This window comes from Mesoplodon mirus, assembly GCF_964341445.2.
Source record: "Mesoplodon mirus genome assembly, chromosome: 5".
NCBI lineage: Eukaryota > Metazoa > Chordata > Mammalia > Artiodactyla > Ziphiidae > Mesoplodon > Mesoplodon mirus.
The window spans coordinates 135,124,079-135,147,413 of record NC_138980.1 but is presented as its reverse complement, the minus strand read 5'-3'; the positions used below and the strand labels follow the sequence as shown (position 1 = coordinate 135,147,413).

Here is a 23,335-nt window from a genome sequence, read left to right as displayed (position 1 = left end):
CCACCAGGGAAGCCCTGGACACTTTTTAAACCCTCTCTTCCCCCAACCCCAAATATGCATAATAATATCAGGAAACTACAGTGATTTAATACTTTTTAATGGGATCATGGCCCCTTTGTGACATTTTTTTATTATCCGTGTAGGTAAATAAGGATGGAAATTTTCTTAAAAGCTGCATGATGGGCCCTTCTAAATGATAATTTTACCCAAATTGTTAGCGTGCAGTGTGGTTCAATCATTGCTGTAAAAACCCAACAAGATCTGAAATTCCCTGTCGGCCCAGAGAAACTGGGCAGTATTGAATTTTCACATCCTTTTTCAAAACAATGGACGTACGAGTTAAGACTTTGAAAATTTGTAGTTTGTTTACAGTATTAATGACGTTTGTCCCATTTTTAAGTTGTATTTTCTTCGTGAAAATTCTTAGCCGTACCATTCCCATTTTTCAGAATTCCAGCTTTGTATTTAAAGTGTAAGAAAGGAAATGCTAGAACTTTTAAATTTAGTTATAAACAGTAACATCTTAAATGTGATAAACCAAAACAAAAAGGTCTCTATGTTTGGCAAAGTCACATTCCCCAGGGGTTTACTAAACAGCAACAGCACTGTTAACCACTGTCAGCTGAGGCATTATTTGTGCCCTTCTCTAATGGCTCCTTGTTCCACCAGAGCTGTTGAAGAAGGTGTGACGCTTACATAGTCCTCGTTAAAGATTCTTTTCATCACTGCTTAGATTAGCTAACAAAACCTGGATATCAGAGTTTGGGAGTGTGACTTCTACTGGATCTGCTGTAATGATCTCTGAAAAATCACCAGACTATTGTCTGTCCTCATTTATTGGTCAGTGGCATATAGGAACATTGACATTTACTGTTGTAGAGAATATAAATAATAAATTATAAACAGCTTTGAGGTAGCTGGCAAGACAAAAAATAATGTATGAATATTACTGTGTATTTAACATTTTTCATTTTCCAAAGAATGCTCGTAGTAACATCCTTTGATTGTCATATTCTACTTTAAAGCAGCATTGTGGAAATCTCCATTTTTCCCAATTTTTTCCCATTGGAATATCTTCATGTTCCTGAAGGAGCATCCTTTTAATAAGTTGAAGAAAGGAATTGTATGTTTTAAAAGACAGTTTTAAAACAAACCTCCTTAGACAACAAACGTTAATTAACGTAATACATTTTGCTATGACTCTACTTGGAAAGATGCACTCAAATTTGCATTCTACACTGGCACTGGTTCTTGTAACTATACAGTTGATTTATTTTACTGGAATCAATATTTTATATAAAATTTAAGAAATAATAAGAAGCCTATTTAAGATGGATTTTAATCACATGATATGAAGTTTCAAGAGTTTTGAGGTTAGTGTGTTTTAAGAAAATTTATCAGGATTCTCTTCTGGTAGGAACTGACTTGCAAGAAAGTGCTTCTTTCAGATATTTATTTACCAACTACTTTGACTTGAGTAAGCATATGTATTTTACTCACTCTCTGGAAGCAACATCATGCCAAGCACTTGTTCTGAATGTGTGATTTTATAATTCAGAGTAATATTTAATTTTTTGTTCTTCCTAGTATGGATGTTTATACTTTTCCTCTTAGTCCCTGTTTGCAGAGAGGAGAAAACTAGTTTTTCTTACCGTTTTTTAAAAAGCCAGTAAAAAAAAAAAAGCCTTTCAAATTATGCAGTGGCGTTCTGATTGAAAACTGAGGTTAGTAAATGTTTTATCAAGAATAGATATACTAGGGCTTCCCTGGTGGCGCAGTGGATAAGAATCCGCCTGCCGATGCAGGGGACACAGCTTCGTGCCCCGGTCTGGGAAGATCCCACATGCCGCGGAGCGGCTAGGCCCGTGAGCCATGGCCGCTGAGCCTGCGTGTCCGGAGCCTGTTTTCCGCAACAGGAGAGGCCACAACAGTGAGAGGCCCGTGTACCGCAAAAAAAAAAAGAAAAAAAAGAAAAGAAAAAAAAAGAATAGATATACTAGAGAACTATTTAATTTATTAGAATATAATCTAGATTTGTTTTCCTTGCATGGCTATGTGCACATGAATGACCAGTGACTACTGGTTTATCCAAAGTTTGTGTAAAAATTTTTAATATTTTTAGCTAATGATATTTATAAAGCATTGATTTTTGTCAGTGTCTTTAAATTTATCAAACTTTAAACAAAAATAGATATTAACTTCTAAAGGTTTGTAAATAGCCATTAGAAACAATCACAATTCAAGTTTTATTTTCACTAATCATTTTAGTTGTGTTATTCTTTCATGTTTCAGTTTTGAAAACTTTATTTGCATCTTACTATTTTAGAAATATGAAAAGAAAATTTTATGGAAACAGCTCAAGAGGGACTGATAAAAATAATGTTTACTTTTTAGGAAGACTTGTTGCATGTATGCTTATGTATACCTCAACTCTATGATTAGGGTAATTAGAAATAGAAAAAAAACATGGAGTTTGTAATCCTAGGTATGTCACAAACAGCTGCAACCTCTGTAAAAACAGCATGGGTCTGAAAAGAATTGATTGTCACTTTTTCATATTTTTCCTTACCTTCTACCACTATATCCTTTTAATAATGTACATATATTTGTTAGCATTTTAAATATTCCGACTTTAAATACTTGTAATGATATTTCATTAGTATTCTTGACTGCTTTATTTTAGCTCTTGCCTTCTGCATTTGAGCCAAATTATACTTTATATGCTAGACAAGGTTTATGCCAGCCTAATTGGTTGCTGGCATTTCTTAGCCTCACAGCTGCTGTGAATTCAGCTGTGAACTAGGAAACATATAATAGGATCCTGTTTTCAAAGACCAAAGGCAATTGTCAACATGTAAAAGTTGTTTTAGACAGCCAAATAAATAGATGAGATTTTATGGCAAGTTAAATAGCACCAATAGCAATCTTAAGTAGCCATCTTAATTTTAAAGATTAGAAAGTCCTGAAATATAGAATGCACGTATTTGTTATTGTTGTTCACTGGGGCAAAGGTGGCTTGAATTCAGGTGTTTGTTCTTCTGTTCAGTCATTTGTGGGGTTTTTTCTTTTTAAAAAATCACTTGTCTTAATATTTACTAACAGATTTTTAAAATTTGAGATATGGACTTTCTCCCTTTGATTTCACCATAACGAAAAGTTGAGGCTTAAATGATGTAAAGATATTTCTTAAAGTGAACTAAACATAAATGGCTTTGAAATAAAGATTATGATTTCAAAATATTTTATATATTTACATTATTTGATTTAGTAGATATTATTTTTATAAATTATCCTGACATCTAAATTTGGGGTGAAATTTACATTTCTCTTAGGTTTAACCATCTGAAATTGTCATTTTTTTAGGTTAAAAATGGTCAAATATAGACTGTTGATTTTTTTCTTATAGTTACGGTGGTTCTCATATGATTTAATTATATGTAAAAGTCTGTTAGTTCTCAATAGTAGAAACCAAAAGGATCCTGTTTTTAAACAATACATTCATCTCCCACTGAGGTCAGGAATCTGTTCCTAAAAATCAGATGTTTTATGTGGAAAATGCTGCCTGGGAATCTGTTTGGCTTTATTTTAAATAGGAAAAAATTGAAACAGTAGTCATCAACTCAAACTTCCTAATCAATTTCAAAAATGTAACAGACACTGTAAATTCACCTACATATAAGTAAAATATTGTAATGTTTAACAAACAAAAAATAAGGGTAACAAATCCATTTCATATACAGTAAAATCTTTTCTTCCATTATAATTGCTTTTTCCCCATCCTCAGTATTTTCCTTCAACATTTTCTTAAATATCTTGGGACTCATTCAACACTGGGGAAAACAGGATGAAATAAATATAAAAGGCTGTGGAAATACATTTAGGACAAGTACACGGTCTCAGGAAGTGGCTGACACTGAGTATTATGCCTGTGTTTTGTATCACTTTGATACTTGGCATGCTTTTTTAATTGTGATTCTGACCATCTATCAGTTATATTTGGAATGTAACTCAGAACTTTTCTTTGCACACTCTTGTTTAAAATGCGAATTGAGTTTTGGCATGGACAAATATAAATCTTTTCCTATTTAAACATTGGCCAAAATATCTTACATTGAGAAATAATTTTTATGAAGTTTGTGTATTAAAAACCAAGACGTGTTCTACTGGGAAAATGATTGGGGAGATGTTCTGCAGGTTTTCTCTGTATTTCTCAAAACTCTTTGCAACTGTTTTTTTATTTCACTCTCAACAGATGACATTTTCTGCACTGTAATTTATCTTTACAAGTAGGTTGAAGTAAAGCTGAAAACTTTTAAATCTGTCTCTAGATTTTTAAGTTTTAAAAAATAGAGTTTTGAAACTGTAACAGTTATCATTAATTTATATAATAGTGTTGATTTTATATTATAGTGTGAACTTAACAGTTTTCAAATCTCACTTTCATTTTCTGTGAACATGAAATAGGACTTAAAGATGAATTGGCACTTCTGGTCAAAATAGTATAATAAAGTTCATGTATTGGCATCCATCTGCCCTAGACATATAAGAGAAAACCTTTAAAAAGGAATAGTGAGCTCAAGAACAAGATATCACCATGGAGCAGAAATGGATCAGAAATACTGAGGGATGAGTGAGGCTGAGCAGGCAAGGTTTGACTCCTGAAGGATGACTCCTGAAAAATTTGACTCCTGAAGGATGATGGGGGACTAAAAAACAAAAAGAACCAGAGTCAGGTTCACTGTTTGAAGACAAAGACTTGTGGCTCCTCTTTAAAGATGCTGATCAAAAATTCCTGCTGATTTGCTTCCCAGAGCTAAGTTGAGAGGAAATTTTCCTCCAAGGGAGGCAGTCCAGTGTCATTAAGGTAGAAATACAGGGGTGATACTCAGCCACTGTGCACTGGGTAAGTCATACCAATTATCTGTGGCTTTATCTGTTCTGATTGGTGATGTATCTCACCTTTAGAAACCAGTAACAGGATACCGAGAGTCAAAGAATCATAAAGAAAATCAGAAAATAATTTGAACTGCACAATGACAAAAATACTACCTATGAAAATGTTTAAGATGCTACTAAAGCTGTTCTTGGGGAGAAATTTGTAGCTTTAATTGCTTATAAAGAAAAAGATAAAGATGAATGAGCTAAAGCATTCACCTTAAGAATTTAAGAACCAGCAAAATATGCCCATAGTAAGTTGAAAGAAAGAAATAAGAAGGACTAAATGCAGTAATTAAGTATTTAATAACATATAATAAAGGGGCTCAACAAACCCGTGTTGTTCTTGGAAAAGACAAAATTGACAAATCTCAGGTGAGATTTTATCAAGGAAAAAAGGTTGAAAAATTAGGAATAAGAAGTGATTATCATTACAGATGCCACAGGCATTCAACATAATTATGAACAACTTAATGCCCCAAATGTGAAAACTTAATATGAATCTCCTAGAAAAATATAATTATCAAAACAGTAAAGAATAGAAAACTACAGTAATCCTATATTAAGGAGATTGAATCATCTCACAAATAAAACCCTAAGCCAAGATGGTTTTAGCCAGTGTCTACCAAACACTCAAGTTTCAAATAATTCTTATTTTATACCAACTATTCCAGAATAAGGTTGGTATGAGAAAGAAAAGCTGCTGGCTAGTATTACTCTTGATAATGATGTAATCTAAAACAAAATATTCAATGCAATTCTAATCAGAATCCTAACAGGTGGGTTTTTTTTATTGTTATTTTATTTTTGGAACCTGACAAGCTGATTCCAAAATTTATACAGATCTGCAAAAGACTAAGAAGATCAAAGAAAATCTTAAAGAACAATAAGGCGGGGCAGATAAGCAGAAGGAAGGGCTTTTCAGGAAGTGGTGCTGGAAAAATTTGTTTTCCATGGGGAAAAAATGGAAATTGTGTTACCATACACAAAGATGAAAATGACAGTGGGTTACAGTCCTGAATATAAAAGGCTTTGTAAAACTTTATTTTTAAAAAAAATTTTATTAGACTATAGTTGATTTACAATGTTGCATTAGTTTCTGCTGTATAGCAAAGTGTATCAGTTATACATATACATATAACCACTCTTTTTCAGATTCTTTTCTAATACAGGTCATTACACAGAGTATTGAGAACAGTTCCCTGTGCTATACAGTAAGTTCTGTAAAACTTTAGAAGAAAATATAAGAAACTGTCTTAATGACCTGAGTCTCAGGAAGAATATTATGACATAAAAAGCTATAATTGAGAAATATATATATGTATTTGATTACATTTAAATTAAAAACTCATCAAATTCATCAGAAGACACCATAAAGAAACTGAAAAGATAAGCCACAACTTTGGAGAAAGTATTTGGTACAACATATAACAGAAGATTATTAGCAAGAATATATAGAGAATTTTTGTAGAGAAGTAGTAAAAAAAATAAAATAAAATAACACATGAAAGGCCCAAATGGCCAAAGGAACTCAAAATAGGCATAACCTCATTTAGTCAGAGAAATTAGAACCACATATGATATATTAAATCTGACAGATACTAAGTATTATTGTGAATGTGAAGTAATTGCTAGTTGGACTGCAAAACTTTGCAGTTACAGTTACTATAGGAGACATCATAACGCTAACTAGAAAAGTTATAGATGTTCCTACTCTGTATTTCTTCTCATTGTATATTCCAGAAATACTTGTGTGTTTCTATCAGTACACATGTATAGGAATGCCTACAGCACCATTGTTCCTAACAGCAAAAACATAAAAACAGATGTCCATCAACAGTAGAATAGATAAATTTTGGCATATTCATATGTAGTGAAAATGAGTGAACATAAATGAGTAAACATAAATGAGTGAACAGCAACATAAGTGAATCTCAGAAAGATAGTGTTGTCCGAAAGAAAGAGGTCTTACAAGTAGTGTCTATTTATGTACAGTTTAAAAATAGGCAAACTTTAAATTTTTGTATGTGTTACATTTATAAATGAAAAAAGTGTAGAGAAAAGCCACAGTATGATTATCTCAACTATCAGGGTATTGGTTACTTCTGTTGGAGGGGAAAAGGAGAGGGAGAGGGAGGTTCACTTAGGGAGGGGGACATACAGGGTTTCAAAGGTATTGTTTCTTAACCTGGCTCATGGTGGATACACAGGTGTTGGCTCTGTTGTTTTTTAAAGTGTAGATGTGTGTATGATATAACTTACAATAAAGTCGATGGGGAATCAGAGTCAAAGGACAACAAATTAGGATGGAGTATAAGAATTTTCTCAAATAAGAGAAATAGGATGGTATTTGGAGGGCCACATGGGAAGATTGTCACAGGTTCTAGGGAAAGATATTTCTAACAGTGAGCTTGTAATTCTGTATCTGTAGTTGTCTTAATAACACCAGTGCATGATTGTAATTAACAACATAGACTCAGGAGAAAGTATGTCATTGTTCCACCACTAGTAGCATCATTTTCCCAGTCATCCAGGCTCAGAATTTTCCTATGATACCTGTATATTGTTTATCACTAAATCATAATGATTTTTTTCCTTTGAAAAATCTCATATCTGTCCCTCTTTTTATTTTATTATTTAACATCTTTGTTAACAGGTGATTACCATTTGACTTTTGAAAAAATCAAATTGTAAATTTTTACTACAATTAAAAATGAGATATTTGAGTATCTCAGCTGAACCATATATAAAACAAACAAAAACCTTTAAAGGCATATTGGGAAAATTCAGTCTTAGAAATTTTTTTTCAGAGACATCATTCGGTAAAAATAATAAAGCCCCCAATGCTGCATAGGTACTCCAGATATTTCTAGTTACCTGATCCACTGGCAAAAAGCAAACACTTAACACTTCATTTATTCATTCAGATCCAGTCTTTTTATTCATTTCTTATTGCTGGAATTTCACACTCATTTCTTTTTTTTTTTTAACATCTTTATTGGAGTATAATTGTTTTACAGTGGTGTGTTAGTTTCTGCTTTATAACAAAGTGAATCAGTTATACATATACATATGTTCCCATATCTCTTCCCTCTTGCGTCTCCCTCCCTCCCACCCTCCCTATCCCACCCCTCTAGGTGGTCACAAACCACCTAGCTGATCTCCCTGTGCTATGAGGCTGCTTCCCACTAGCTATCTATTTTACGTTTGGTAGTGTATATATGTCCATGCCACTCTCTCACTTTGTCACAGCTTACCCTTCCCTCTCCCCATATCCTCAGGTCCATGCTCTAGTAGGTCTGTGTCTTTATTCCCATCTTACTCCTAGGTACCTCATGACCTTTTTTTTCCCTTAGATTCTATATATATGTGTTAGCATATGGTATTTGTTTTTCTCTTTCTGACTTACTTCACTCTGTGTGACAGACTCTAGGTCCATCCACCTCAATTTCACAATTTGTATGGAAACACAAAAGACCCCGAATAGCAAAAGCCATCTTGAGAACGAAAAATGGAGCTGGAGGAATCAGAGTCCCTGACTTCAGACTATACTACAAAGCTACAGTAATCAAGACAGTATGGTACTGGCACAAAAACAGAAATATAGATCAATGGAACAGGATAGAAGCCCAGAGTTACACCCACGCACATATGGTCACCTTATCTTTGATAAAGGAGGCAAGAATATACAGTGGAGAAAAGACAGCCTCTTCAATAAGTGGTGCTGGGAAAACTGGACAGGTACATGTAAAAATATGAAATTAGAACACTCCCTAACACCATACACAAAAATAAACTCAAAATGGATTAGAGACCTAAATGTAAGGCCAGACACTATCAAACTCTTAGAGGAAAACATAGGCAGAACACTCTATGACATAAATCACAGCAAGATCCTTTTGGACCCACCTCCTAGAGAAATGGAAATAAAAACAAAAATAAACAAATGGGATCTAATGAAACTTAAAAGCTTTTGCACAGCAAAGGAAACCATAAACAACACACTCATTTCTTGTTGGTTGAGTAAACTGGACTATGGTAGAGATAAGCCAACATTTTCTCAGTCCTGCCCTACTACATGTCTAGAGCTTCATCTTAACTGGTGGATCAGCTGCTTTTGACTCTCCCAACTTGTGGCTTAAGGCTTTCTGGGTGTTTGCATTAGTAATGGAAGTTGTGGAGGTACCATTGTTGAGAGGACTGCTGATACTGGGTGTTATCTCTGTGATTTTCTTTATCCTTTTCCTTGCTGATCTCTCTAAGGCTGTCTTTCAAGATTAAAGTCCCTGTGAAATCGTAATCTGTGATCCTAATACAGACATTGTCCCACTGGTCTGCCTCTCCTCACACACTTAGTTATCAGTACACTAAGTCACTTCTCCCTCCTTAGGAATGTTGGACTATTGTGTTAGATGCTTACCAGTAAGAATGGTGGTGTTGGTCTTGCCTTTTGAAACATGCATGTGCTTTTCTCTATTCTCATTATTGTGGTAGTTCTGTTGGGAATTGCATGGAGACCTCTATCTGTACTCTTCTTCAACAACCTCAACCACAGCCTCTCCATTCCCTACTGGAAGTTATTCTTTATGGTAGTCCAGTGTTCAAATGCATCTTCTTTGGGGTCATTTCCTATTGATGAAATCCCAAAACCTTTGTAGCAATAATCTTCATGTCCCCACTAGTGGGTGTTACTGTTGTGTGGCTGCCAGGGGTGGTGGGGTGGGGGAGGAGTGGCTGCTGGGTCTCAGCCTCACTACTCGTGTTATGGAGATGGTGGTAAATTAGTGGCTTGATGCAAGCAGTGGTAGCTCCTCTTAGATTGTGATGCTGGATAGCAGGGCAGCTCATGGCTCTCTGGGGTCTACTGTCCGCTTCCATTACCAGTTAAACTCAATCTTTCTCTTGTTCACATCCTGTGGCAATCATAGATACACTGCTTGGATCTCCCTTTGAAAAAGAACTTCTTCAGCTTCAGGGAGTACATTTAGCTGACAGCCTCAGCTGTTAATATCTTCAAGGCTCCATAGTTTTTGAGCTGAGGCCTTGTGTTTCCTAGGAAACCTCCAGCTAGTGACTGAGCATGGTGTGAGTACTAGGCCCAGTGTGGCACTCCTCTAACGGTCAGTCTTTGCTCCGGAGCTCCCTGATGGGTTGGCCAAGACTGTCAGATCCGCATCAAGGTCTGAGGCTTTCTTTGCTCAATCCTGCTTTATGTCCCCTTTCTTTCAGAGGTTTCAGATAGGCATCATGGTCTGAAAGTTTTCCATGACCAGTCCTGTTTCCTTCTCCTTTTATCTTTCACAATAAACCTCTTGTCCTCATAGCTGTCTCAACATCTGTTTCCCAGAGGACCCAACTGACATATACTATTTGTACTGGTTATTTACCTGATTTCTGTCCAAATCAAATTTCAGTGAGCATTATCTGATTTCCCTTTTTTTAATCCTCTTCCTTGAATCCTGTCAGTCTTTTCCAGCTCATCGTTTCCCCACCCCCGACACTTGCTTCTCCTCTAATGTACACTTAATCTGAGTAAATGGCACCGCGAGTTACTCAGTTGCTTTTACATTTGTCTTTCACATTTTAGTCCTTGACCCACTTAGAACTTTTTTGGAGGGAGGGAGAATACTGTGTGAGATAGGGATCAGTCAGTAAAACTGGGGAATTACCATAGTCAGGGATGAACGAGGTCACAGAGGTAATGGGGGGTCAGATCATGTAGGTCTTTGTTATATGACATTAAAAGGCCTTTGGAAGGACTTTGGCTTTTACTCTGTGTGAGATGGGGAGCCACTGGAAAGTTTTGAGCAAAGGAATAATCTGACTTAGTTATTACCAGGAATGTTTAGGCTGTTCTATGGAGAACAGGCAGTAGGGCAAATCTGGTAGAAGAGAGAGAGTAGTTGGGAGAGAATTGCAGTAATCCAAGATCAAGGCCTTGGTGGCTTACAACAAGGTGATTTCCGTGGAACTGGTAAGAAATGACAGTATCTGGGGGTAAAACTCGGGCATCATCATTTTATTTTGTAAAAAATCTCCCTAGGAGTTTCTGGTGCACAGTGAGGGTTGAGAGTCTATGCTACGGTTTATGAATTTTTACAGGGGTATTTGGAATTTAAGCCACACAGGCTTCTTCCTCATCAGCTTGATTTAGGAGAGAAGACAAGCATAGTGATAGTAGCAAGTGCTTTTGCATCTGACTGAGGTTCAAATCCGTGTTAGTTATTAGCTGTATAACCATGAGCTTCAGTTTCTTCATTTTAAAAAGGGAGGTAGCTACTTAATAGTTATGTTTGTTATGTTGAATGAACCAATGTAGATTAAATGAGCCAGTCTCTGACATATATGTGCTCACAAAGTAGTAGCTTAAAGAAAGATCTAGTCTATCATATTGGTAAAAGTATTTTAAATTGATGATGCTCAGTGTTGATAGGGTATAGAGGAATAGATCCCATTGTTGGTGGGAATATAAATGGAGAGCAATTTTCAAATATCTATCAAAATTTCAACCTCCTTAACCCAGTCTGCTTCTAGAAATTTTATTTATGAAAACAGTCACACCTATGTACATATACTCAGTGCAGCATCGTGTAATGGCAAACAATTGGAAACAATTTAAATTACTTCTAGTAAAGGCATAAATTATGATGCATTCCTTTTATGGAATGCTATGAAGTTGTTAAAATTAATGTTGATCTGTCATGGAAAGATTGCCAGTACATATTTTAGCTTTTAAAAAAGCACCAGGGCTTCCCTGGTGGCACTGTGGTTAAGAATCTGCCTGCCAACGCAGGGGACATGGGTTCGATCCCTGGTCTGGGAAGATCCCACATGCTGCAGAGCAACTAAGCCCAAGCACCACAACTGCTGAGCCTGCGCTCTAGAGCCCACGAGCCACAACTACTGAGCCCATGCATCACAACTACTGAAGCCCGCACGCCTAGAGCCCGTGCTCCACAACAAGAGAAGCCACTGCAGCGAGAAGCCCGTGCACCGCAACGAAGAGTAGTCCCCGCTCATCGCAACTAGAGAAAGCCCACGTGCAGCAACGAAGATCCAACTCAACCAAAAATAAATAAATAAATAAATAAAATTTATAAAAAAACAAACAAAAAACATAAAAAAGCAGCAGTATTAAAGCTGAGAGTATGTACTTAAATCTTCAAAGTTTGAATTTTTAACAAGATTATATTTATTTATTTCTTCAAATTTTTATATGAGCCCATATAGAAAAAATATTGACAGTAACTTCATACATAGACAGTAATACTTATAAAATTATTAGTATTCATATTTTCTTTAAAGATACTGTATGCCTTGTTATTACAGTAACATTGTTTTATATACTATATATCTGGATTTTAAAAAGATTTTAAAGAGCTGTAAATTATTCTAAGATAAATTATAGATGCCTCAAAGATTTCATTTAGGAAATACATATGAAAATTCCATATGTTCAGCATTTTATTAGATAATATTGAAGATGCAGGTATATAACAAGTAGTTCCTATCCTTACTTGACTAATAATCAAATGGGTGGGTAAGATGAAAACAGATGAAATAAGTGAAAAAAATACACACACACATACACACGCAGTACTCATACTCCTGTGTGTGTATATATCTATATCTATATCTATCTATCTATCTATATATATATCTGTTGATCTGTGCAATGGCAAGTGCATGACAACACGTGCAATAGTATTTTTTGCAATGTTTATAATAGAAAAAAAAGTTGCACAAACCTAACTGACCATCAATAGGTATTAAATAAGTTGTGATAAACATAATGGAATATTATGTAAAAATGTAAAATATTTAGATCTATAGTTATTAACAGGTAAGATCCACAGTCTATTAGGAGAGAGAAAACAAGTTTAATACATAATATATAATGTCTTCTCTGTATAGATGGTAAATACTGGAGTCGTCAAAGAAAGTAAGGAGAGGAATGGATTTAGAGAACATTTTTGATTAGTATTTCCCAAACTTTTTGGACTCAGATTCCTTTTCTTAATAATTTTAAAACAATTTGATCAATTGTACAGTATATGATAGTGAAATTTAAGTTAAAAGTATTTATATCTATATAGTATTAAAAATTGCTTCATTAATTTTTGTTCTGTGTTCTTCAGAATCACTGTTGGCTCGTAGTGAGTTCCTGGTCTTGACAATTGGCAAATTGATTTATGGTCCCATAGATAAAGTTCATTCCCTAATCCTGAGAATCTGTGGAAATCCCTTGTAAGGAAAGTAGTATCATAGTTTTGTAAGTTTGTAAATTATAAAATTGTTTTTGATAGTGTTTAGGAATACCATAATTTGTGGCATTTTAAAAGTGTATATTTTATTCTCACTTAGGCCGAATACATCAAGCAATGGTAACATCTTTAAATGAAGATAATGAAAGTGTAACTGTTGAATGGATAGAAAATGGAGATACAAAAGGCAAAGAGGTATGATCACTGGGTTGAACTTTATTTCTAGTCTTATAATCAAGATTCTGAATATGAAACAAAACAAAACTGTATAGTTTAATATAGTGCATGTATCCTTTATCATTCTTGAAAAACTTTCAAGTGATTAAAAAATTTCACTGAAAGAAAGGTAGATTCCTCCTGCATATCTTATGTGATAGGACATATAATCAAGACCACAAAGTACTACCTTAAGAGAGATTCTTTTAAATATATGTGGGTTATAATTCTAGATAATTTAATTTTCAAGGTAATAATGTTCCTTAGGCTGAAATTGTTTAACATTTATTCTCTGTGTATAAATTTATTTGAAAATGAAAGGTTAATTGTCCAAATTCACTGTCAAAATATATGCATTTTATCAAACAGATTGACCTGGAGAGCATCTTTTCACTTAACCCTGACCTTGTACCAGATGAAGAAATTGAGCCCAGTCCAGAGACACCCCCACCTCCAGCATCCTCAGCCAAAGTAAACAAAATTGTAAAGGTTAGTGATGCAAACTCAGAGCAGGGTGTGTGTGTATTCTGGTTTGAAATGGGACTGTGAAGAGTATGTTTAAGTATTTGTTTGCTTTTTTAGAAAAACCTTAATTCTTTCTGCCATCTACATGCGTGTATGTACACACATACTTTCAAGGATCGAACAGTTGTCTAATTCACAATTATGACGATCATTAGGTAAGATCCTAGAAATTCCATGCCTGATTAGGATTTTTCTAAAGACTAATTGTTTCTTAGGAGACATGGGTCAAAACCATTTGCTTGCTAGTATTTGTTGAGTGAATACATACGACTTTGATAAAAAAAAATGAGTTTCTTATTCATAATAAATTCCCATTTTAGTAGTCTTTTGAAATAGTAATTCTGCTATTTACATTTATTTAAAAAAATGGGAAATGACAGATTGTAGTGTAACTATTCCTGTATTATCTCTGAAGAATAATTTATTTATAAATTTTAAAACCATGCTATGCCCCTTAACAGTTTTATCTTCACAAAAATAAAAGACACGTGATTTTTATTATTTTAAAAGATAATTCCTCTTCCTCTCTATTGAAATGTCTCTGTGTTAAAACTTTGTATCAGAATACAACTCTTTAAATCAGATAGTCGCTCACAGTTGTTAAATCTGCAATTCTTTGTGTTCAAAATTCTTACTACATGGACTTCCCTGGTGGTGCAGTGGTTAAGAATTTGCTTGCCAATGCAGGGGACATGGGTTCAAGCCCTGGTCTGCGAAGATCCCACATGGTGTGGGGCAACTAAGCCCTTGCGCCACAACTACTGAGCTTGTGCTCTAGAGCCCGAGAGCCACAACTACTGAGCCCACATGCCACTACTGAAGCCCGTGCGCCTAGAGCCTGTGCTCTGAAACAAGAGAAGCCACCGCGATGAAAAGCCCACGCACCACAATGAAGAGTAACCCCCACTTGCTGCAACTACAGAAAGCCCGGATGCAACAATGAAGACCCAGTGCAGCCAAAAATAAATAAAATAAATTAATCAAAAATTCTTACTATATTGTTGATTTTATCTTCTACAAAATATGACATGACTTTAGCCCTATAGGAACTCACTATTTTGCAGGGAAGACATACATAAGCATCCACATATAATACGATAGAAACTCAACAATATCAACAAAACATTGTGCTTTTTAAACCATGCATATGACCATAAGACAAATTTTCAATTTATATAAATTCAACATATTGAGAGTCACTGCTTACAGGCCATTAGTTAGTTACCCCTTGTTAGTGGACTGTTTTTCATACTTGGCTTCACAACCTTGAAGGATCTTCATAGTTTATCCTTCTTGGAATGTCATTAGCAACCTTTGGTGTGCATTAGAATCACCTGGAAATTTTTTAGAATATATTGATTCCTAGAACCACTCGCAGAGATTCAGTTTTATTTTATCTAAAGGGTGGCCCTGGGATTTCCCTGATGGCTCAGTGGTTAAGAATCCACCTGCCAATGCAGGGGACACGGGTTCAAGCCCTGGTCCAGGAAGATCCCACATGCCACGGAGCAGCTAAGCCTGTGCGCCACAACACTGAGCCTACGCTCTAGAGCCCATGAGCCACAACTACTGAGCCCATGTGCCACAACTACTGAAGCCCGTGTTGCTAGAGCCTATGCTGTACAACAAGAGAAGCCACCACAATGAGAAGCCCATGCATGGCAGCGAAGAGTAGCCCCCACTCTCTGCAACTAGAGAAAGCCTGCTTGTGCACAGCAATGAAGACCCAGTGCAGCCATAAAATAGATAGATAGATAGATTAAAAAAAAAAAAAGGGTGGCCCTAGCATCAATATCCTTTTAACAGTACCTATCTGATTTGAATGTGCAGTTTGCATTGAGACCCACTGCATTATTTGATATCTTTTTTTTAGGTGAATAAAATAAAGTCTTGGTAAATAAATAATAGGACCAAAAACTTGCTGCCCTATCTATGCAGTGTTGAAGTCTTTGAAAGTCTAATGAAACCTTTTAGTAAAAACCGACAGTGTGCATTTCATAGTATTTTGATGTTTCAGTTTAACAATGGGCTGTAAGTTGTCTAAAACTAGTATTTTGTTATTTACCCCTGACATCCAAAGATGAAATGTATTACATAATTTTGGCAGGATAGCATGATAATTAAAAAGCACACACTTTAACGAAATTACTTAATCCTTCTTTGCTTCACTTTCCTCATCTGTGAAACCAGAATAGCAATAATAATGATGTCACAGGGTTGTTGTGAAGATTAAATGGATTAATACATATAAGGCCCTTAGAACAATGCCTGGCTCGTTTTCATTCCTGAATATTTTGGGGCAGTGGCGGGATACTAATATAAAAAAAAACTTGAATATTGATGGCATTAGTGGTAGTTTATCAGAAGATAATTTTAGTTTTTCATCATTTATTTTTTCCCTTTTTTCATTTAGTTTTATATTATTGTATGTCTACCCACTTATGTTTAATTAAAGGAAGCTGAGGCCATGTTAGGACGAAGGGGAAGGAGGAGAAGCGCTTAAACATCCCCCCACCCCCCCACCCCGCCTCAGTGGATCTTGCCCAGGATGGCAGCAGTTTCAGGGGGTGTGTGGGGGGGAGTGACTGGGCGGTGCCAGTGCAGGAGACGATGCCATTTCCAGTTACAACGCAGGGATCACTGCAAACACAGCCGCCACAGAAGCACTGTGGCATTACCTCTCCCATCAGCTTAGCAGCCCCCAAGGAGACTGCCTCCCTACTTACACAGAAACTGTTTGAGACTCTGAAGCCCTCTAGCGTTTTTGAAGAGGAAGAGGAACTTTCTTTTTGAAGAGGAAGAGGACTTTAATTTTGGGAAAATTAAATAACCTGGTAAAAGAGTGGATATGAGAAATCAGTGAAAACAAGACTCTTCCACGATCTGTAGTTGAAAAGGTTGGTGGAAAAATTTTTACATTTGGGTCTTATAGATTGGGAGTACATACAGAAGGTGCCAATATTGATGCGTTGTGTGTTGCACCAAGACATGTTGATCGAAGTGACTTTTTCGCCTCATTCTATAAGTTGAAATGACAGGAAGAAGTACAAGATTTAAGAGCTGTTGAAGAGGCACTTGTACCAGTTATCAAACTGTGTTTTGATGGGATAGAGATTGATATTTTGTTTGCAAGATTAGCACTGTTCCAGAAGACTTGGACTTAAGAGATGACAGTCTGCTTAAAAATTTAGATATAAGATGCATAGGAAGTCTTAACGGTTGCAGGGTAACCGATGAAATTTTACATCTAGTACCAAACATTGACAACTTCAGGTTAACCCTGAGAGCTATCAAACTGTGGGCCAAACGCCACAACATCTATTCCAATATATTAGGTTTCCTCGGTGGTGTTTCCTGGGCTATGCTAGTAGGAAGAACTTGCCAGCTCTATCCAAATGCAATAGCATCAACTCTTGTACATAAATTTTTCTTGGTATTTTCTAAATGGGAATGGCCAAATCCAGTCCTATTGAAACAGCCTGAAGAATGCAGTCTTGGGCTTCCCTGGTGGCGTAGTGGTTGAGAGTCCGCCTGCTGATGCAGGGGATGCGGGTTCGTGCCCTGGTCCAGGAGGATCCCACATACTGCGGAGCGGCTGGGCCCGTGAGCCATGGCCGCTGAGCCTGCGTGTCCGGAGCCTGTCCTCCGCAACGGGAGAGGCCACAACAGTGAGAGGCCCGTGTACCACAAAAAAAAAAAAAAAAAAAAGAATGCAGTCTTAATTTGCCTGTGTGGGACCCAAGGGTAAACCCCAGTGATAGGTACCATCTTATGCCTATAATTACACCACCATACCCACAACAGAACTCCATGTACAATGTGTCCGTTTCAACACGGATGGTCATGGTTGAGGAATTTAAACAAGGTCTTGCTATCACAGATGAAATTTTGCTGAGTAAGGCAGAGTGGTCCAAACTTTTTGAAGCGCCAACTTCTTTCAAAAGAACAAGCATTATATTGTACTTTAGCAAGTGCACCAACTGAAAAACAACGCCTAAAATGGGTGGGCTTGGTGGAATCAAAAATCCGAATCCTGGGCTTCCCTGGTGGCGCAGTGGTTGAGAGTCCGCCTGCCGATACAGGGGACATGGGTTCATGCCCCGGTCCGGGAAGATCCCACATGCCGCGGAGCGGCTAGGCCCGTGAGCCATGGCCGCTGAGCCTGCGCGTCCAGAGCCTGTGCTCCGCAACGGGAGAGGCCACAACAGTGAGAGGCCCGTGTACCGCAAAAAAAAAGAAAAAAATCCGAATCCTGGTTGGAAGTTTGGAGAAGAATGAATTTATTACACTGGCTCATGTGAATCCCCAGTCACTTCCAGCACCCAAAGAAAATCCTGACAAGAATTTTGCATGATGTGGGTGATTGGGTTAGTGTTTAAAAAAACAGAAAACTCTGAAAGTCTCAGTGTTGGTCTCACCTACGACATTCAGTCTTTATAGGCAAGCAATAAACAGCAAGATGTTTGAGGTGGACGTGAAAATTGCTGCAATGCATGCAAGAAGAAAGCAACTCCATCAACTACTGCCTAATCATGTGCTTCAGAAAAAGAAAAAGTGTTCAACAAAAGGTGTCAGGTTGACACCTCTGAATGACAGCAGCCTCGACTTGTCTATGGACAGTGATAACAGCATGCCTGTGTCTTCACCTACCAGTGCTATGAAGACCAGTCCATTGAACAGTTCTAGCATTTCTCAGGGCAGAAACAGTCCTGCTCCAGCTGTAATAGCAGCACCTGTGACCAACATACAGGCTACTGAAGTTTCTGTGCCACAGGTAAATTCCAGTGAAAGCTCAGGGGGTACATCGAGTGAAAACATTCCTCAGACTGCCACACAACCAGCCAGTTCATCACCACCAAAGCCTACGGTCTCCAGAGTTGTTTCTTCAACACGTCTGGTAAACCCACCACCAAGACCTTCAGGAAATGCAGCAACAAAAACACCTAATCCTATAGTAGGAGCCAAGAGGACATTCTCACCTCATAAAGAAGAGAGTCCCAAGAAAACCAAAACAGAAGAGGATGAGACAAGTGAAGATGCTGCCTTGCTTTGAGTGGATATGATAAAACAGAGACAAAGGAAGAACTTGATACAGAGACAAGTACAACTCAATCAGAAATCATTCAGATTGGGCTTCCCTGGTGGCGCAGTGGTTAAGAATCTCCCTGCCAATGCAGGGGACACCGATTCGAGCCCTGGTCTGGGAAGATCCCACATGCGCGGAGCAACTAAGCCCGTGCGCCACAACTACTGAGCCTGCACTCTAGAGCCCACGAGCCACAACTATTAAAGCCTGTGCACCTACAGCCTGTGCCCCGCAACAAAAGAAGCCCCCGCAATGAGAAGCCCACGCACCACAATGAAGAGTAGCCCCCGCTCACTGCAACTAGAGAAAGCCTGTGCGCAGCAACAAAGACGCAATGCAACCAAAAATATAAAATAAATTTATTTAAAAAAAAGAAAAGAAAAAAAGGAAACCATTCAGACAGCGGCTTCTCTGTTGGCCTCTCAGAAAACATCCAGTACAGACCTTTCTGATAGCCCTGCTCTCCCTGCAAATCCTATTCCTGTTATCAGGAATTCAATAAAACTGAGATTGAATTGGTAAAAACAACCTCAGGGGTCCATAAACAATATCTGCCAACTCAACCTGTTGTCTTCAAATGCTAAAAAAGGAGAATGGAGGGTACAAGACTAGACATGACTGAAAATGGATTTAGGTTTTTTTTGTGACCTCCCTTACTGGGCTAATCAGCACTTGATCGGAAGTCCAGGTTAGTATGTGAAGCCAGGAGTACTGTGATTATTGTGTTAGCAACAGTTGCATTAACTATTTCAAAAAATTACTGCCAAAAAACCCCTCAAGCTGTATTTGTATTCATAATTGACATGTGGACTGGGTTTATGTTTGCTGCATTGTTTGGAAAATTTGCAGTACAAGCTGGCATAAGAATTCCTTATTCTGATGATGCACTTTTATGTATTTTTTTAATTAGAAAGTAGAACTAATTTTAGATTTTCAGCTTGATAGATTTTCATTTTTTCCTGAAGAATTTCCTTTACCATTAGTTTTCAAACTGGATGCCATTGTGCAGTGGTGTACTGTTGTACTTCAGAGAAAGGATAAGAGTACATCTAGTTCAGTCCCTATGAGGTAGCTGTAACCTTTAAAAATGAAATGTCAACTCTAGGGTATATATTTGACATTGAAAGAATAATTAGGAGATACTTCATTTTGATGGGGTCATGATTAAGAAATGCTATATTGGTTTTATTTATAGAATTGTTTAGAATGCATCCAAATCAGTGATCAGCCAGCGAATATTTTTCTTTGAGCTTGTTAAAGCTCCACATTCTTTTGCCTTCAGTATCTTGTCTTTGAAACAAAGGTTTTGCTCCCTCCCCGTTCATTTTCTTTTCCCCTTTTTGCTTGTATGCATAAGGTAGGACTTCTTTCATAAAAAACAAAATGCCAGTATTTTCTTAAGCCATGATGTGAAACCAGTGACCCTGTGGCCACATGGCACAGAACACTAAATTTTGGTCCCATGGCTGAAATTTTAGGGTGACTAAAAATAATGCCTGTGAAACATGATATCTATCTTGGATAGCCATTTGATCTCTAAATATGAGGATTTTGTACACTCCACAAAACTCCTGTCTATAGTAAAGTTGATTTTCAATTTTAAACATGTGGGCAAAAAGGCATTTTCTCCAAGAATTTTAAACACATTTTTATTTTTAAATGGTTGACTAATATTTGTCAGTAAATTTTACATGTAGACACATTTAAACATCATTTCTAGCAAAAGCACTTGACATCTAGTCAGCTCTCTACTCCTTTTTTCATTTTGTTTTATCCTATCAATAAATAATTCCACATAAGTAAGCAGCAGAGCATTCATCTTTACAGAATATGAGGGATGCCAGATGTTGATAAGCTTAGTTATTCTTTCTTAATCTGGGCAAAGCAAACCTAACAGATTTTTCTGATGAGCATGTTTTATGAATCCTCCATTGTGTTCCATTCTATCACACGTACATTTTTCACGTTAAACTGCAATTACTTAAACGCTTCCCCTGTCCTTCTAAATTAATTTTCCAAAGTTGGAGTGTAGTCTTTTCCCCCTTAGACTATGCATTAATTGAGGCTTTCTTTTCACCATACTTTGTAATGTCTAGTGTACAGTACTTCTACGTCCCACATCTTTGCTCTGCACAGTCACCTTGCCCTTCCTCCTACCACCTAAGAAGAAAAGATGGTCAGACTAACAGGTGAAGTCTACAAGGTGTCTGTGTGTTCTGTGTAGCTTCAGAGTTAGATTGAAATTGCCAGGTACAGATTTAGTCTTGTCATTTTGTTTACACATTGGGGAAAAAGAATTCAGTTTATTAAACATTTCATGTAACTGCACCCAAGTTTTTGCCAAGCTGGGAACTTGGACCTTTTCTGTGTAATGACTTTTTAATTCTAGTTTTCATAACTTGGAGATCAGACTGTTGGTTTCGCATGATGTACGTAGTGTCTCATGACTGGAATTTGCTTTGTTTTATAGTATCTGTACTCCTTGTATTTTTCAAGAGCTATTTTGTGAGCAGATGATGTATTTCTCCATTGAAACCACAATTAAAAAAAACACAGCAAAAAAATAAATAAATAAATAAAAATAAAGGAAGCTGATTATGATAGACATATATATGAGGAGTAAAGAGAGAAAGTAAAATGAACATTTTCTCTTTTATAGAATCGACGGACTGTGGCTTCTATTAAGAATGATCCTCCTCCAAGAGATAATAGAGGTAAAAACTTACCTATTAATTTTGCCTATTGCCCTGACAAGGTAAATCAAAAGTAAATATTACCCTTGACGTTATTATTCATTTAAACTTTACATGGCTAATTTTAAGATTGATATCATCTTGATTTCCCAACACAATAATGTCAGTGACATAAAAAAATGATTTATAAAGGTATGTGATGAATGTGAAACTCCATGATATATGCTATTTTGAGGCATCTTATTTACCCAATAATTTTTCAGATTTGAGGAGAGTATTATGAGAAAGAAAGGAATGGGGAAGTAGTCAGTTAATTGATTTCACAAGGGTAAATTTAATCATTGTGACATTTTTACATTATTTTCTGGCTAACAAACTTTCAAAAAGTGTCATGGGTAACTTTGAAGACAAGTCGAACAGGTATCAATTGCAGTTAATTTCAAGTCTCTCATATGTTTTCATCTAGGTGATACAAAGCACAGTTAATTTCTTTTCTACTGTTCAGCAGTTCAGAATGGTCCTTTCTCATAGTGATGTTTCCTCTGTATGTATGGATGGTGAGGCAGGACAGGTGTAGGTATTAGAGGAAAGATTGGAGGTAGAGGGAAAGTCCTGCACTTTCAGCACTATTCTTTGAGTCTTGTGAAAATTTATATTTCTTTGTAAAATGTGATATTTATATTTAACTTAATATTGCTTTTTCCACTTTTGTAACATCCACAGTGGGAAATTCTCTGTTGAGGATTTGCATATTTGACAAGCAAAGAGTAGGATTTAGAACAAAAGGAGGGTTGAAGGACTTTTACGTTTTTACTTGCTGTATTTCTGAATTGTGTAAGTTTTTCAAAATGAGAATGCGTATAAAATCTGTATTTTGCACATTTAAAAAAAATTATTATTTAAAATCAAGCTTGGCTTTGGTTTTTATAAATTATTCAGATTGAGTTTTGTTTATTGAACAGAATTGATTATTACGTATATTTTAAAATTTTGTTTCACTTTCAGTGATTGGTTCTGCACGTGCGCGGCCTAGTCAACTTCCTGAACAGTCTTCCTCTGCACAACAGAATGGTAGTGTTTCAGATATATCTCCAGTTCAAGCTGCAAAAAAGGAATTTGGACCCCCTTGTATGTAAATCATGTATCAAGGATTCAGTCATTTTAGGCATACATGTATTTTCTCTTGGTCAACTTTATAAGTCCCCAAATTACAAACTTAATTGCAGATTTTATTTTTACCATTGTGGAAATTTTTTGTTGTTGTTAGTTTAGTCTGTTAATTGGGTTTTTAATGTATATTTTGGAGGAAACAATTTATAAATATAAAACTGTAACAATGTTTCAGTTGCTTTGAATTTAAAATTATGGCCAGATAATTTTGACAGATGTTATAAAAGAAATTCTTATGCTTCTTGATCCTTTCCAATTCAAAGATCTTTGATTCTAAACCAAGAGATGACATGTATCCGTATGTTAGAGTCATTTTTCATGACTCTTATTTGTATATTGTCCTGTTCCTAGCTTTGTTAAAACAGCTCATAAGTAAAGTTCACATATTTGTCATAGGCATGTTTTGTCACTGTGTACCTTTTTTTGGTGTGTGTGGTAAAATTTCA

The 23,335-nt window shown here is 36.4% G+C and overlaps 1 protein-coding gene and 1 pseudogene across 3 annotated transcripts in view; both read left to right on the top strand.

Annotated features, from left to right (window-relative positions):
* The window catches only part of KIF2A (kinesin family member 2A), a 70,666-nt gene that overhangs the window by 21,541 nt on the left and 25,790 nt on the right, over nt 1-23,335 (top strand). Inside the window, exons 2-5 of one of the 2 annotated variants that reach the window (XM_082624145.1) lie at nt 13,300-13,394; nt 13,785-13,904; nt 21,686-21,740; nt 22,725-22,790. In XM_082624145.1, coding sequence (XP_082480271.1) covers nt 13,300-13,394; nt 13,785-13,904; nt 21,686-21,740; nt 22,725-22,790 — 336 coding nt within the window. Of the gene's footprint in view, nt 1-13,299; nt 13,395-13,784; nt 13,905-21,685; nt 21,741-22,724; nt 22,848-23,335 lie in introns of both variants that reach the window. The other variant, XM_082624144.1, reaches the window with a different exon arrangement.
* Nucleotides 16,464-20,951, top strand: LOC309805540 (poly(A) polymerase alpha-like; annotated as a pseudogene). Its single transcript has 4 exons — nt 16,464-17,447; nt 17,657-17,961; nt 18,181-18,970; nt 19,406-20,951. The product of its transcript is annotated as a poly(A) polymerase alpha-like (transcript).